This window comes from Phaseolus vulgaris, chromosome 5 (assembly GCF_000499845.2).
Source record: "Phaseolus vulgaris cultivar G19833 chromosome 5, P. vulgaris v2.0, whole genome shotgun sequence".
NCBI lineage: Eukaryota > Viridiplantae > Streptophyta > Magnoliopsida > Fabales > Fabaceae > Phaseolus > Phaseolus vulgaris.
The window spans coordinates 38,936,842-38,954,704 of NC_023755.2; the positions used below are offsets into that span (position 1 = coordinate 38,936,842).

Consider the following 17,863-nt stretch of genomic DNA (forward strand, 5'->3'; position numbering starts at 1 on the left):
TAGGATCAGAAAAGGGGGCTTTGGTTTGGTTTGGACGATGATGTTTTGGTGGCGTGTTGCACGGGAAAAAGACACCGACATGACACCACCATGCTCCTCTTTAAACACCATTAGTAAATTTATAATTAATGCTAATTAAGTTAATTTATTTGTAAATTGTTATTAAGGTAGGATTGAGTTCTCTTTTAAATTTTCGATACACTCATGATAATTGAGACTCATTTAAAAGATAGGCGTATGAAGTTATTTTTTTCTTTCAACTTACATGTATATTATACTTTGAATAACTTAATCGTCGGAATGTCTTTGCAAGTATTAAAGAAATAATGAATTATCAAATTATACGTAATTATTGTATGCAATATTGTATGATATTGTATCCAATTATATGCAATTATATATTATGGGTGGTCCAATAACGGTTCGATAGCAGTGACTTGATAAGTCGAACAAACATTCGCTAAGATAGACTTTAAGTGATATTAAAAAATTGTATGTAAGAAGAAAAAATAGGCTTTTATTCTCTTATGTGTGTATATATATCATTTTATGTATAGGAAATATATATTAATGTAAGGATTCACTCGAAAAAAAAAAAAACTAATTAAAAATCAATGCATTTGGAAAGAATAAAAACCGAAAATAAAAGACAAAACGAGTTAGAACCGACGACCTTGTAGAAGAATATGGATTTAAATATCATTAATGAAAGTTTAATGTAAAATTGAATATCTTTAAAATCTGAAAATGTTTAATAATTAGAAACTATGTGAAAAAAGCTACCTGATCCTAACAGTGTTGGAGTCTGTTTGAGTATAGCATAGCTTAATGGGTTACATACAAACATGTTTCATTATCTCTTGGTATTGGGGTAAGGTGAGGGGGTCCCACTGCCCACCACACACCATTTTGTTTTTATAAAGTAACACACTATTTTTATTTATTTATTAAATAGCACATATTATTTATATATTATTATATAAATGTTAGAATTCGATTTCCCCTTGATCACAATAATGAAGCTGTCTTAGCTGACAAAAAAATAATAGAATCTTTTTAAGTTTGTTTTATTGGATCTTTTTGTTAAGAATAAAAAATAAAATAAATATGTCTACTTCTAATTAAAAGTAAAAGTGGCAATTTTTAATAAAAAATAAAAAAGTAATTTTCAATAGTTGATTTCTCCAAATTTATTTATTCTGACAAAAGTTAACTAATATTTGACAAAATAAAAAAGTAATTTCTCTAATGTAAAATTATATATAATCTAGAGAAAATAGTTGTAAATGGGACCCACTTAATCATGCAACTATGCGGTGTGCGCACGAGGACGGTGCCTCTCTTCAATTCTAATCCATCCACCGTATCAAATCATGGCCGTCCAAATAATTCGTTACACCGCGGGACCCACATGTTTCCTTAGCCTCACCCTCCGTGCCACAATTTTCACATCACAGTCAAAACACCCAATGGGAATACAAACCCTGAAACCCACCTTCTCCCACATCTCACAGGCGTGTTGCTTTAGCATTTCCCCACACTCAATTTACCACTATAGCCCCATCACTCCAGCACTTCCACTCACTACTAGTGCGTGTGCCACTTATGGGGTTCCGCCACGTGTCGTGGGTGACACTGGTGGTGGCTATGTTGGGTGGCGATAACTCAACGCAAACCCGTTCCCACTCTTATCTCTGGGATCAACGGTCCTGATTCGCTGGTGAAAGCCGCATCATGATGGTGCAGCACTTGCTTTGTTCACGCGCAAGCCTGTGGTGGACTCAGTGGGCCACACTCATCAAGCTTTGTGATTATGTTCTATGTTTCATAGACATATACACCGATAGATACGTATAATTTTTTAAAGATAGAATATGGAGCCACAGATCTATATATTATATAAATTAACAATAAAGATTTATGTTTATAAGTATGTTTCAGATTATTTTTTAAGCAAAAATATGTTTTTTATTATAATTGTAATAAAAATTTATACAATAAGTTTGAGTTTCTAGAAAATTAATGTATTTTTTCTTTTTAAAATTGTGTTAGAAACGCACTAGAATTGTAAGAAATCAACAAATACTTTTTGAATTAGACACTTCACGAATACATGTCTTACGAGTGTCGGTGTCCGATACGAGTATTCAACACCGACATGTCATTTAAGAGGAGTATACGAGTTTCATATATTATGCTCCTTTCTTAAAATATATATTTATATTATTATTTTTAAGAAAATAAAATAGTGATGAAGTCATTAATTTTCTCTCTTTGTGTTTATTAGTTTATGACCATGGGAATATGTGTTGTAAGGTTAATTCTCTCTTTCGATATTCTTATTTGTCTCTTTACCAATTTTTTTATTACATCATTGTTGTACTTGTGTTTAATTATCTGTACAGTTTCGGCACAGGATGTTGAATCAAATGAACTGATAATTTATTGTTTGTCGTTCGTTGGTTTTGAACTTTGACCAACCACACTTGTGTGGTTATTTACTTTTACAATAAGTCATTTTGTATGTTGTTCTAGGATGTTTTTTGCCTAGATTAATGAAAGTGTGAAGTATGAAAAAAGAGCAGTTATTTAACTTGGAAGATAGCAGAAGATTGAAGAGAAGAGAGGATGCACTTTCCCTTTCTATCTGAAGGCTGCGAAGTGAGGTAGTTATCATTCACGCGTCACATTCACGTTAGGTCATCTCATTGCAACATTTTCAAAATCACTCTTCAAATACCACTTAATCAAGTAAAATCAAAATCCTCACTTTCCCTAATTTCTCGAATCTTGTTTGCAATCTATCAGTGCCCATTTTCTCAGCCAACTTCCAAGCTCAATCATCAATCAATCTCTCTGCCTTTCCACTCATCCATCACACCCTGTAACTTTCTTCCCCTTTGAGCTTTTCTTTTCTTTATCTTCAAACACACAACAACTTTCTGGATTTCGTTCGCTTCTGCACACAAAACTTTGTTTCTTCTGCTTCATTTATTACCATTTTGGTCGCTTCTGTGCTTCCACACAAACCAACCCCTCTCGCCCTCTCTACAAAAACTCCACCTTTTTGTCTTCTTTCTACTTTCCCCTCACTTCTCGTGAGATCTTTCCAAAGGGTGCTTCCAAAGTGAAATCTTTTTAGGAATAGGAGAATGCAGGATCCAGCGTTGTTCCAACCCTTGAAACCCCACTTTCCCGAACAAGAGCAGCTCAAGTGCCCGCGCTGCGATTCCATCAACACCAAGTTCTGTTACTACAACAACTACAACCTCTCGCAGCCTCGCCATTTCTGCAAAAATTGCAGAAGGTATTGGACCAAAGGAGGCGCATTGAGAAACATCCCCGTTGGGGGTGGAAGCAGAAAGAACGCTAAACGGTCTTCCTCATCCACCGCCAACACCAAACGCGCCTCCCCGTCACCTGCTCTAGAACCCGGCCCGACCCGTATTTGCCCTGACCCGGTTGCTGGGGGTGGGAGTTTGGGTTCTCTTCTGGCATCAGGTGGTCATTTGGGGAACCTCTTGGAGGGTCTGAAATCAAGTGGGGCGAGTCTAAAAGCTGTGCAGATGGAGGAATTTGGGGAGAATGTTAGATCGGGTCAAATGGCGGATCCGGGTTCTGGTCGGAACCCTGTGGTGGAGATTGAAAGAAATGGGAATGCAGAGAGTTTTCTGAGTATGCAAAACGGTGATTCAAGCTGTTGGAATGGTACTAATGGGTGGTCTAACCTTGCAATTTTCACTCCTGGGTCTAGCTATGAAAATTTATGAATATGAATATTCTGATCTGTATATTTAGACATGTTGTGAAAAGAGTTATATATATATTACTAGCTTAAGTTCAATCCTTTAGGATATTGATATTGATATTGATATATCATATATATGGTTCTATGATGGGTCAGAAACGAGTTAGCCACTGCAATAGGATCGGTTTTAAGGTTTCACTGTGTTGCATTTTTATGTTTGTGGATGGTGGTGGTGTTCTTCACTTTTACCAATGATGGAAGAGAGAAGGAAAACAGGTGATTTTTCAGAGAGATATGAATGTTGTTGTTGTTGTAGTGTTGCCATGGCTTGGAGATTCTAATTTATTTACTCTATCTGTGTATTTTACATGCGCAATTTATTGTTTGCTGTTTTTAATAATAGCTTTTTGGAGAACCTATGGCTGTTTGTATGGTCGTGTCCTACTTGGCAAGCTACTTACTCATTAAATTAATGAAGGTTTATTTCGTTGAATCTGGTTGGAAAACCAGAACTGCACAATATATAATTATATACCTTTTCAATGGAGGTTCAAAGGAAATAATCTTTAATGCATTTTGTTATTGTTTTATTTGAGAGTTTCTGACTTGGCAATTGGTTTTCCACTTTGCATCCACATTCTAGCAAATTTAGTTTCTGTAGGTGGATTTCTACCACAAAAATGTTGGATATGTTTGTGTTGGTTCTATATATGCATTATCGCTAGAAGGAAAGCATCACATAGCTAATTTCAATTTCAACTTTGATTTCTGATTCCTCGATAAAGTTGTTGTTCTTGGAGAGGTCCAATAATTCTACATCGTTTAATCTACTGAGGTGTCTTTCATCGAGAATTAGGGTACGAGAATTCGTGTTTGTAACCATCGTTTTTCAAGTCTGTTCAGATTGTATTGTTAAGATCAATTATTATATTATATTTGAGACATTATCTGTTTTGAATTTCGGATTTCGATGACTATTTTTTTTTAAAGGATAAAAAAAAAGGTATATATAGATTTACCTTAAATAATTGTGTTGTTCTACTTGTGTGGTCATCTTAAGTTGACTTCCAAGTTAACTATTGTGGACCACTCTGTTATCAAATTTCAATATAAGTTTGCTGAATACACAAGTTGTTCTGCTGGTTCGTTGACTGAAATTTCAATAGAGAATACTATTGGAAGTACTTACAAAACTGCATATAAATTTGATATATTTTTGTTGAACTTAACCATTGTTCCGAATGAGATATGGTGGAAGTGACTTAGATAAAAGTATTTAAGATTATGACTCTCTTTTTGTTGTTGATAGTGAGATGTGTGTACTTGTTCCAATGGATATATAGTTACCTCTTTCAAGGGTTGGTTGTGGTCTCAATTTTGAGATTAGAGTGGGTAGGTGTACAAGTAGGAAATTTGGAAGGATATCATAATAGATTTCCAACCATATCACTATTTGGATAGGGTTGATTAGTATGAGATATTTATGGAAAGGTATATAATTCTATAAGGTAGTGTTTGGATTTTAGGGAAGATGTACAATGGTACCTCCTTCTTTATTCATCTTCTTTTCTTTTTCTTATTTTTACTTTTCTTTTAATCCAAACAATAATGCATAAGTTTCGATAATTGAAAAAAAAAGAAAAGTGTTTCAATTAGTAGTATATTGATTCTTATGAGAGATCTTAATCAATAAGCAAAAGTATTTTCAAATTAAGGTTGGATTAAAATTTAACAAATGTGATTTTGTTGGATTGTAAATTATATATAAAAATGTCATATTTGTTTTCATTATGTATGTTTAATATTATTGTAATAACTCGAATCCTATATTTAAATATGCATTTTCTCTTAAATTTGGAAGTACACGTCACTTTTAGATATCATATTTATCTATCACATATATTTAATATTATGATTTGTTATTTTCGGTTTGATCACACGATTAATTATGTGATTTTGTTTAAATCATCAAGTACACGTATATATTGATGTGTTTTATTTGTCTATCATGTATACTTAATACTGTGATGATTGTTTTACACATTTAAATATGTGATTTTTCTTAATAATAAAATGCATGTATAATTTCATTAATCATGTTTGTTTATCACAAATATTTAATATCATGATAACTTATTTTTTGTCGGAATGTATATCTAAAGATGTAGTTTTCGTTGAAGTTACGAAGTACATGTACAATTTGATATGTCATATTTGTCTATAATATATAGATAATATAATGATAACTCATTTTGGTCACATTACACATTTGAAGATGAGGTTATATTTAATTTTAATTGAATAAGTGATTATACATTCATGTGCTTTGTCATTTCTATTAAAAATAACGTGTTGTAAGACTTTTTTGGTTTATTCATGTTGTAAGATTTTTTTTCAAAATGGTGTAATTCGCTTTGGTATTTTTTGGAATGGGTAAAAAAAACTTTATTTATGAAATGGATAAGTTGTGTTCCACTTGCACGAATTAATACAACATAAGTTATTAATCAAAATAGTAATAGTTAGTTAGGCACTCTTATCGTCTAATGTGTTTTATGACTGTACAAATTTCTATTAAGAAAATATGTGCATTTTATTTGATTTTGTCATAAAGTTATACAATTCTAAAATACAAGGAACCATTTAATGAATCTCAATCATAAAATAAAAGAATAAATATCAACCCCTAGAGTTGACTATTAACTCTGATTATATGATCAAACTTTGATTAAACGGTCAAACTTAGATTGGAATGTCACATTGGATGATCAATCTTAGACTAGACGGTCAACAATCATAGAAATAAAGGATTAGATGATCAATGAGACACTAGACGGTCCGGTTGAAAGAGATTAGATTATATATTCATTAGATATAAGTGAAAACATTAGAAACGTGAAGGGGTAACAATAACTTATCCTTTTTTTTGAAGGGGAGATAAGCTCTCGAAAGGAATTATCTTCCTCCATCTAATCCTTTAGATAACGTAATATTAAAGTGAGCCCCATTTTACCATGGCACCTAATCCTCCATACTTGAAACTAATCATATTAAATAAAATGATTTATACTTATTTATTTTAAACCAAACTTCTTACACTAAATTGTGTAATTTTATTCATAATCATGATGTACCTAGTTGGAATTTTGTCTGTAGGATTGAGTCATTGGAAATTATGAATATAAATTATTATATTATTGATCGAATGTAATTATGTTTTAATTACTTATTTGACTAGTCACTCCATTTACGATCTTACGATCTTATTTATTATCTTCAATTGATTGTTACAAGTCTTCTAACAAAATATGATTTTTTTCATTTACTATTTTTATACAAATCTTATTTATTGTTGCGTAAGTTATATTGCTACAATTACTTATTGCATCAGATTAAATTTAAATATGAAGCTTAATCCGATTTTTATATAAAATGATAAAAATGATTTTAAATAAAAGAGAGTATTTTGTGAATTTCTTATTGGGATAAGTTTTTTAGTTTGAAATTTTGGAATAGTTTTTTAATTCTTAGAATTCTTTTGTTGGAATACATTTTTGGGTTTTGTTTTCTACCAATTTATTTTTCAAGATATATATTTTTATTCTAGATTTACTTTTTAGATTTTGATTTTTCAATTCTATTTCAGAATACAAAAGTTTATTCTGAATTTATTTTTTCAGAATATATTTTTTTATTCTTAATTTTCAGTTACAGAATGAAAGACAATTTTGGAAGTTTAATTTAAAAGGTGGAGTAAGAATTTGCCTTTATATGGTTTAAGAAGGTTTTGATTAACTTATGGTCCTAAATTGTCACACAATGAAATGGACGAATATTAATTGCGGCTTAGAAAAGTTAAAATGGTTTTAAAAAAAGCAAAATCTTGTTGAATTTCAATTATGTATTCAAACATAAGTGCTTTTGAGTTAAGTCTTTTGTGTGGACCACTCACTATTTATTTTCCATCCAAAATGATAAAGAAAGGAATCACTCTATACATCTTTTATACCAAAAGAAGAAAAAACACAATATTCATATTTATTTCATCAATTTTCAATTTTCAAACCAATATTAAATAACACTTGAACAATGCTGTTATCATCAATTTTCAATTGAATTAAATGATACATTTTTATTTTCAATATCAAATTATATATAATTTATAAATCATTCAGATATTGTATTGATTCTAATTTTTTAATCTAAACTATCTTTTTCAAAAAAAATACCGACTCTTACAATTTTGAGTAGTTTATAACAAAATTATGAAAAACTTTTAAATCCTTTAAATCTATAAAGTTCTCCAAATCTTTTTTTTTACGATATAGTTTTATTAAAATCTAAATTACAGAATTTTATAACTCTTTTGCATAATTTCTTCTTAAGCGCTTCTATACAAGAAAATAAAAAATAATATTTTTTTGTATAAAACTAAAATTAACGTGTATATGAATTAAATGTTTAATTTTAAAGAACCTATTTATTTTTTTTCAAATTAATTCATGCCTAAGTTGATTTTAACTTCAAATGTATAAGTATTAAAATTAAAATAATATTAAAATTAAAATAATATTAAAATTAAAATAATATAATTTGCATAAAGTTATTTATTTTTATCAGATTTGTTGATTTATTCAATTAATTTCCCCCTTTGTTTTTTTCTTTCTAAATAGAATCTTTTGTGCGTGGGTATCTTACAGTTTTGGGCTTTGGCCTTCTTATTCCTTTAACGTTAGGCAATTGCTTTTTGCAACCTACAAATGGAACATGCACCCTATTTTTGATGTAAAATAACCAAAATGTTTTCTATAGTTTTTAAATAAATAGGGTGCTTATCAAATTGTATTTTGATATATATTTTGGATTCTAGAATTTTTTTTCTTCAGTTTGCTTTCAATAATGTATCTTTTGTAGTTTAGAATTATTTTCTCGGAATCAGATTTTGATTTTCCAATTTTATTCTTAAATTTAATTTATAGAAGAGAATAAAATTAAATTTTCAATTTTCTTTTTCAAAAATTATTTTTAATTCAAATAATGAAAGACAATTTAGAATTTTTAAAAGTTGATTGGGTGCAGATTTAAATTTATTAGGTGGAGGAAGCAATGGCGTAACGTTATATAGATGGGTTGTAGCCCAGTAATAATAAGGAATTGGGCCGGGTCCATTCGAAGGCGTTCAATTAGGGTTTTCCATTTTATTCGCTATAAATTGTGACAGAAAGAAAACCCTGGTCTTCTTCTTCACCCTCTCCTGCACAACGAGCGAAGGTTCTTGTTGTGATTCTGAATTTAGATCTCGTGTTGTGCGTATAAGGTGTGAAGGTAGCAGAAGAAAAAGAAAATGACGACAGTGCCAGGGCAATTGATTTGGGAGATCGTAAAGAAGAACAACTCTTTTTTGGTGAAAGAGTTCGGAAATGGCACTCAGAGCGTGCAGTTCAGCAGAGAACCCAACAATCTCTACAATCTCAACACTTACAAGTACTCTGGTAACCATATTCTTAATGTAGTGAAAATTATTTAAAATGTGTTGTTGATTTTTAGATTTTAGTTGCTATAGAGTTTTTAAGCTTTTGATTAGGTGTTGACGCTTTTTTTTAGGCCAGGTGATTTTAGGTAATCAATGTTTGTTTGTGAATATATGGTAGGTTTGGCGAACAAGAAAACTGTCACTATTCAGGCTGCTGGTAAAGACCAATCTGTGGTATTGGCCACAACTAAGACTAAGAAACAGAATAAGCCTGCTTCCTTGCTTCACAAATCTGTTATGAAAAAAGAGTTCCGAAGAATGGCGAAGGCAGTGCAAAATCAGGTAATTTTGGAGAGAACTGAATCGGTCAATCTGTGTTTTGTGGGGTGTTTTCCCTGTTTCATTTTAATGACATGGAGTAAATGGTTTATAGTTCTAGACAGCTGATTATATTCCTATTTGAAAATATTTGTTTTATGTGATTAATTGCCTGCATTTATATTTGACATCGATCAAGAGAAAATGTTGATGGTTGTTAATTGCCTTTCTCTACACATGTACTGGGTTAGCTATTTTTTCTACATATGTTTTCTTCAGTTGAATTGCGAAATAGTTCAATGTATCGGTCTTTACAATGTTAGTTAATGTTATTTAAAGATATATTGTTTACCCAAAATATTGGTGCTTGTTGTAGATCACTTGTTAGACTTAAAGGCATTTTGGCACACTTAAGTGGGGTCTTTGTCTTGTGTTTTGGTACTAGCTTAACATTTTGAACGCATTTCGTTGCAACTTAAGTTGAATTTTTGCGACATAAAGTTGTAAATTCCTCGTATATCTGCTTTTGTTGGATTGTTGAGAAATTTTCCGGTTGTAAAAATGGTTTTGGTGCGTCAAGTTTTACAATAGAGGCCTTTTAAATCTGTAAGGAGTGATTTTTTACCCAGCGGTGATGAGCCTCTAACATGTAAGAAGAAATCCGTAGTTGGGTTTCCTTCAATGAAATTTACTTGTTACGCTTGGCTTCTGAGCTTTTTATCATCCGGAAGTTCTTTCATGGATGCAGTAATGCCATTGTTAATGGTCTCTTTCCTTTGTCAATTATTTCTCGTTGACTGTTAGCTGCTTTGTGCCATACTTCCTGTTAATTCATTGGAACCACGCAACTAATTTTATCTGCTTTGTGATTGGCGTTGTAGGTAGCTGATAACTACTACAGGCCTGATCTGAAAAAGGCAGCTCTGGCTAGGTTGAGCGCTGTCAATAGGAGCCTGAAAGTTGCAAAGTCTGGTGTGAAGAAGAGGAACAGACAGGCTGTGAAGGTTGTTGGCAGGAAGTGAATTGAGAAGCGTTAAATTTGCATTCTACATTTTCTACCATCCTTTTGTAGTTTTTGTTTTGTAGAACTCAATTCTAGATTTGTGTTTTGTCTGGAGAGCCAGTTATTGCGTTTTCAATATACAACCGACACTACTATGCCATAGCTTTTCTACCTGAGCTGGATTTTTTGTTCAAGAAGTTGTTTAATTATGAAGGTTTGATGTTCATATTATATTATCTGTAATGGGTCGGTAATATGTATAACTGCACAGAAGCATTGTTCTTTGAGCATAAAACTGGGAAACTGTGAAATTTTTCAGATGTAAAACTAGGTCAAACAAGCCAATGCTGAGTAACATCGGTGCTTGATAGAAAAGATAAAATCAAGGAAAAATATTATCTGAAAGATAATTATAATATTTTTTTAAGTAGTTAGTGTGTGTATCTATATATATATATATATATATATATATATATATCATATTTGATTAAAGGTTGGAGATAACATTGAGGTGTGAGATAATTGACTACGCGAATTGTTCATCAATTACTCCCTATAATATAAGAATTAAGAATTGTGTATTGTTAGTAAACTAAAATAACAGAAGATACATCAAAACATGACTTGTTATAGAATAATTTTATAAGTTGAATTAGAGTCTCTATATTCCATCAACATGATTGTGAATTGGTTATGCTACACCAGAAACTCCTGCAAGATAAACAATCATAAATGTGAATCATCTATCAGTGATCAAATTAACAACCAATGTCATTTGGTCTAGTAAACAATTATCTTTAAATGATACATGAACCTTATTCTTGTTAATATTTATTACACCGGTAACAAAAGTTTTACCCACCCTTTAAAAAAAAAAATCCAACAAAATGTTGTTGAAGAAGTTTGGGGCTTTAGACACCCCTCACGTTGAGATTGACGGCTCATGCGTGGAAAAAAATATTATGGGTGGTTCGATAACGGTTGACTTGATAAGTCCATATTGGAAAGTGAACTTTAAGCCTAACTCAATCTCATAAAATCGACTCATGAGGTGAGGTTTGCACTCACTTATATACAATGAAATATCCTAATCTCTAGTCAATGTGGGATCTTGAATGACTGAAAAGAGGAGTGACTCTTGCTTGCTTACTCTTTTAAGTGGAGAGAGGTGATAAAAATATGACTCTTTCAAAAATGCTCCGTGAATCAAGAATCAAATTCAAAGTCGTTCCTGATCGGTTCAGGATTCCTCAAATCAGTGCGGGCTTCCTCACATCGATGCTTTTATGCTCTTGGCAGAACTCCTCGACTTGCTTTTGTGCCTCTTCATAGTCCTGCTGAAGAGCTTTCATTGTCTTCCATGATATGTTGTAGGGTGGGTGTGTCGTCTTTGTCTTGCATTTTTTGTTTCGTCTTCCTCATGTCGTCAGACTCTTAGGATTTGTGTTTTGAGCAACCCGTCCTATAGTGGGCGCCAAATGTTCTCGCCAAACTGGAGGTTGAGAGTTCAGAGGCAGTATCCAAGGTGATCCCTTCATAGTATGTATTGCATAAAATAATACTTTTTTTAGGGTCATCTTCTATTTATAGAGTTTTTTCTCATAATAATATTACAACAGATTTAAATAATAACAATCATATATTTTATCTTCATAATAATATCACAACATATTTATTCATGCTTCAATTTATGAGTTTATAAGAAATAAAAACCATCTAAAAAAAAATCTATATCAATTAATAATTCATTAGTTTTTCTCTATCTCCATGTAACTAAAAGATGAAGAATATATGATATCTTGCTAAAATGTAACATCCATTCTCCCAATTATTTCACATCATGTTTTTATCCGATTAAGATTATATCGATCATTTTAACAATATAACGCGGTCGATATTGTTGTCAATATAGTTAATACACTATGTAAGTATACATATGGTAAAGATATTAAAATAAACTATAAATTTATGCTAACCATATAAATATACTAATAACATCGTTTATTATTTTTTTAACATAAAACATATTTATATATAAATAATAAAAATAAAAGATGCAGATAAAAAACAACAATTCTGCCGCTAGTTGATATAAAATGTGTATCATTTTCATGGTTGACAAATTACACAAACTGAAACATCAATATCACAAATATTCAGTGTACCATCTTTACTTTTCGAAAAATTATTTAAGTTATTCATATTTTTAAGCTATTATATTTTAAATTTATTTTTAATATATTTACAGTTACTTTTCAATGTTTAGAGCAATACCATAATTTGAAAAATAAATATTTTATTTAATTTTTTCACACCCCTTAACATAATTAACTATAATTTTTTTTTCCTAAATATTAATAATATAATTTGTTTCATTTATTTTTTTTACATGTGACCAATAATACTTACAAATTGTTTATATAAATAATTTTGATGCAAGTTAGTTGAAATATCTTTTAATAGTAGTTACAGAGTTTGGGCCGTGTGAAAAGGGTAACGCGGAGAGAGAGAACTTTCGTGGAAGAAGCCCAACCCAATAAATTCCTTTACAAATAAAAAAAAAAACGTAAGCCGAAAAGAGGAACGTAAGAAAGGTCTCATTTCAATTCAACTCAAAATTCGAAATTCCGTTCCTCTTTTCTTTCTCGTTCTGAATTTTGGGAATCGAAAAACCCTAAGCTAAGCGAAGCGAAGCGGTGACGATGGGGAACACGGAGAAGCTGATGAACCAGATCATGGAGTTGAAATTCACGTCGAAGTCGCTGCAGCGTCAATCGCGCAAGTGCGAGAAGGAGGAGAAGGCGGAGAAGCTCAAGGTGAAGAAGGCGATCGAGAAAGGCAACATGGATGGCGCGCGGATCTACGCGGAGAACGCGATCCGTAAGCGTACGGAGCAGATGAACTACCTTCGCTTGGCCTCACGCCTCGACGCCGTGGTGGCGCGGCTTGATACGCAGGCGAAGATGGCGACGATCAGCAAGTCGATGGGAAACATCGTGAAATCGCTGGAGTCGTCGCTGGCGACGGGGAACTTGCAGAAGATGTCGGAGACGATGGACCAGTTCGAGAAGCAGTTCGTGAACATGGAGGTCCAGGCGGAGTTCATGGAGAGCGCCATGGCCGGATCGACCTCTCTCTCCACTCCCGAAGGAGAGGTCAACAGCCTCATGCAGCAGGTCGCCGACGACTACGGTCTCGAGGTTTCCGTCGGCCTCCCTCAGCCCGCCGCTCACGCCGTTCCGACCAAGGAAGCCGACAAGGTCGACGAGGACGACTTGTCTCGCCGCCTCGCCGAACTCAAGGCTAGAGGTTAACTTAATTAATTAATCAATTAATACTATCACATCATCATCACCATCATCATCACTATCACTATCCTTTTCCATCGCATATGCAGCAGTGTTATGTTTTCTGTATATTAATCCGAATTCAGTTGTTATATGGGTTTTGCTTGAGAGGTTTTATGACCTTCTCTTTATGTTAGTGTCATCGTGTGAATAATTTATACGTTAATACAGTGCTTATATTTGTCTTTTCACTACGTTTTGGAGTGATGCTTTGGGTTTGGTCTGCATTCGGCTTGTGTTGGAGGTAGTTGTGTATTCTTGTGCTGAAAATGTATTAAACCTAACTCGCCCATTATCTGCATGGGGCAAATACATCTGCTCATGCTTAATCTCTATATGAGTGCTTAAAACTGCCTTTTGTGAGGTTAGGCTTCTCGTCATAAGAAGAATCATTGGAGATGTCACGCGGGCTTCTTGGCATTAGAGGTGGGGTACAACCAGAACATTTATAAGCTATGTTCAATGTCTGTTTAAGAATATAAAGGATTTTTTTTTACTGATCAGACCTTGCTAAGTTGTGACTTAAGTAGTTTTGTTGCCCTTCTTCCGGCTATGTTACCTTCCAACCTTTTGTTTCTTTCCATAAAACTGTTCTATAGACCGGATCTCCCTTGTCAAAAAAGAGTCTGGCGTGGCTTTATTTCCCAATTTGGAGGCAACTTAGACGGAACAAAAACTGTGCATATAGCAGTAGAACTAAGGATGGTGGAGAGAATTATGAATACAAGTGATACTCTGCAATTTTGCATAAAATTTGAATATTCAAACTGTCGAAATAAGTTCTAGTGATACTATGCTTGTTTATATAAAATGTAGCCCAGATTACCTCAAATTTTGGTTTGGAATCCAAAAGTTATAAATAGGAAATACCTTATTTATGATCCTTTGCATGATTCAATATGGATATTAGATAGCATGTCATGTTCTTCAAATTGGAGGCGCACATAGAAATAGATTTGTTATAAATCCTAGAAATATGGTGGCATATGTGGACTATAAATACCGGAGCAGAAACCATAAACCATAGGGTACACACACAATTTATGTTACCTCATTTACATGCACAATTTAACATCTTGATGGTGGAGTGGAAGCTAGTTCTTCGAAGAAAGGATTCATAGCTATTAGTATAGAAGGCATGCACCAGTAAGTAGAGAAACAATCCAGAACCAGCAACAGGAGCATGTACATCCTTAATGCCAATAGAAGCTGCTTAAGTTTATGTCTGGTACCGCGTTTAAGACTCTTCAACGTGTGTCAAATGGAACTATTAGGTTGTAGGTTTTGCATCTTTTTTTACCTATATTAAACTTGATTTCGTAAGTATCGTGCGTTCCTTAAGGAAATCTATTTACACGGTAAGTTGAAGCTTTGTTCTAAAACTTGTTTTCTTTACTTTGACGTGCGTATGCATCGTCTTTGTGAATCATATATTTGTTATATTAGCGCAGACGTTTGAATATTTAATTTGTTTTACTTTTCGATAAATATCATATCAACATAAGGTGTTGCATTTACAAAACCATCATACATTTAATTTTTATCTTATTTTTACAAATTAACCCACGCTCTATTTTATTTATCTTTAATTGTAGGTTCTTTCTAAATTTTTTCTAGTAAAGTCGCTTATAACTTTTCATTTTTTTAAACTTAATTTATTGCAAGAAATTGAATGTCAATTTGTTACAATATTTTTCATTCTTAATTTTTTGGGAAAAGTAAAAAGACGAGATGATGTCGGGTAGACGTGAAAAAAATTAAATAACCATAGCCAAAAAAAGAAAAAAAAAGTGAAATTAGTAAGAAAAAAATAAAGATTAAGAAAAAATGTGAAAAATAAAATTACTTAAATGAAATGAATGAAAATTAGGTGAAAGTTAAATATAATTATAGTAAAAAGTGTAAATATTAGTATAATATTAACGATAAAAACGTAACGAAGTAGATTATAGTAAATATTCATACATAAAAGTACTTGTTTTATTTTCTTTATCTTTTGGGTCTCAGTTTTTCCTTAGTTGGAAGTAAAGATAATCTAAGAGTTTGAACATAAATTAGACGATTGAGTAAAATTTTAACTTCTTTTAACTTGACTCATTATAGCTCGTGATGTGGATTGAGCTCACCCGCAATGGGTAGAAGAGTTTCTTTTTCACCTTGTTTGGGTGAACTCTTTAATTTTATAAAACAAAAACAAAATTAAAACATATAATAAATTGAAATTTAGAGATTTAAATTATCCGATTTAAAGTAAAGATGACAAGATGATTTTAAATTACATAAAGTTTAAAATTAGTGCTAAATTTATTGAATATTGTTGGATGTTACTCTAGATTGTCTAGAATCTCAGCCAAACAAGAAAAATACTTTATAAGAATAAGTTGAATTCAATTATTTGCTAAATATAAATTGGTACACGAGATCCTTTCTTTATTAGAAAATTAATTATTATTTCACCAAACCAAGACAGGCTTCTTATTCTAAACACAGTGTATGATTTATTAAGTATAGTCAAAATGAATTCAATCAAATTAAGTGTGTTTAGAATTGCATTTGTAGAAATGATTTTGAATGGTAACTTCAGAATTTCCTTACAGAATTAACATAAAGACATTTCCCGCTATGACACTCTTCTTCCTACTAGATGTATTACACTACGGCTTTGTTTGGATTAGGAAGTTGGATTAGGAAGTGGAAATGAGGGAGTGAATTTGTGATGATTTGAAGGGAAAATGTAAAGAAAGTTAGGGTGTTTGGATTAAGGTAAATAGAGTGGAAAGTGTGAGAAAAGTTTATGAAAGTTTCTAAGTGATATGATAGGTGTGATTGAAATTGTATTTTTTTTAATTGATAAAATTGTAACTTTACATATTTGTCCTTACATTTAAAAATTGTTGAAAAATTAATTTTATTTATAATATTATTTAAATATTTATAATTATAAATATTTGATAAAAAATATTTTTATGTTAAATAACATTATTATTATTATTTTTATTTTTAATTTTTTTTTAATTAATATAATTATTATATAAATTTATTTTTTTATTATTAAAAAGTATTAATTATGTTATTTTAGAATATATATTTTTTTATAATCTTAATTATATTTTTTATATTTAAATTATAATTCTATTTTAAATAAAATAATAATATTTTATTTAAAATAAAAAAGGGTAAAATAGTAAATTGTAATTAATTAATTAAAAATATATATGTATATTCAACTTTCTTTGCAACTCAGCGAAGAAAGTTTAGAGCCTGAATTTTTTTTGAATTCCGTGCCATTTTACATTGGTTTTTGAGCTTTCCATTGGCACAGTGAAACTTTGCTTTTCTTTGTCCAAAAACAAAGTAGTGAGTGTATAAATAAAATTAATTTTTCAACAATTTTTAAATGTAAGGACAAATATGTAAAGTTACAATTTTATCAAGTAAAAAAAATACAATTTCAATCACACCTATCATATCACTTACAAACTTTCATAAACTTTCCTCACACTTTCCACTCTATTTACCTTAATCCAAACACCATAACTTTCTTTACACTTTCCCTTCAAATCATCACAAATCCACTCCCTCATTTCCACTTCCTAATCCAAACAAAGCTTAACAAAGCCTACAAGCCTCGTACTTCACATACCAAAAAGGGTCTCTCATCAATTTAAAGTTCATTTTGTTTCACTAACAAGAAACATGAATAGGCAATTGTTTGAGATTAATCCGACAGCCATTAACAAGTCCTTACTCAAAAACACATTGAAGCAAAAATACAAGAGAAATAATTCCATGCAGGGCTAGACATACAAAAATTCCATTAAAATATCTTATTAGATTTATCTAATATATTCATGGCATTGAGTATATTAGAGGTCATTCTTCTTACTACGCATATACCCTTATTCGTTCAAACTAAACTCCTTTAACTCCAAAACATGAGTTTGAAGTTAATTCTTCAATCTAAATTATAACAT

General features: G+C 31.5%; 3 protein-coding genes and 1 non-coding gene across 4 annotated transcripts; all 4 read left to right on the forward strand.

Moving 5' to 3' along the window:
* Nucleotides 1-2,306: 2,306 nt before the first annotated feature.
* Nucleotides 2,307-4,163, forward strand: LOC137835872 (dof zinc finger protein DOF1.7-like). Its single transcript, XM_068644613.1, has one exon. The coding sequence runs from the start codon at nucleotides 3,153-3,155 to the stop codon at nucleotides 3,768-3,770; it is 618 nt and encodes a 205-aa protein (XP_068500714.1). The 5' UTR covers nucleotides 2,307-3,152; the 3' UTR covers nucleotides 3,771-4,163.
* Nucleotides 4,164-8,909: 4,746 nt separating this feature from the next.
* On the forward strand, nucleotides 8,910-10,773 carry LOC137835874 (large ribosomal subunit protein eL28y-like). Its single transcript, XM_068644616.1, has 3 exons — nucleotides 8,910-9,240; nucleotides 9,400-9,563; nucleotides 10,421-10,773. Exons 1-3 carry the CDS (start codon nucleotides 9,093-9,095, stop codon nucleotides 10,559-10,561), a joined length of 453 nt encoding a protein of 150 aa, XP_068500717.1. The 5' UTR covers nucleotides 8,910-9,092; the 3' UTR covers nucleotides 10,562-10,773.
* Nucleotides 10,165-10,256, forward strand: LOC137836289 (small nucleolar RNA R24). Its single transcript, XR_011085240.1, has one exon. It is a non-coding gene; the product is annotated as a small nucleolar RNA R24 (small nucleolar RNA).
* Nucleotides 10,774-13,112: 2,339 nt separating the features above from the next.
* On the forward strand, nucleotides 13,113-14,083 carry LOC137835875 (ESCRT-related protein CHMP1B). Its single transcript, XM_068644617.1, has one exon. It carries the CDS (start codon nucleotides 13,245-13,247, stop codon nucleotides 13,854-13,856), a length of 612 nt encoding a protein of 203 aa, XP_068500718.1. The 5' UTR covers nucleotides 13,113-13,244; the 3' UTR covers nucleotides 13,857-14,083.
* The last annotated feature ends 3,780 nt before the right edge of the window (nucleotides 14,084-17,863 follow it).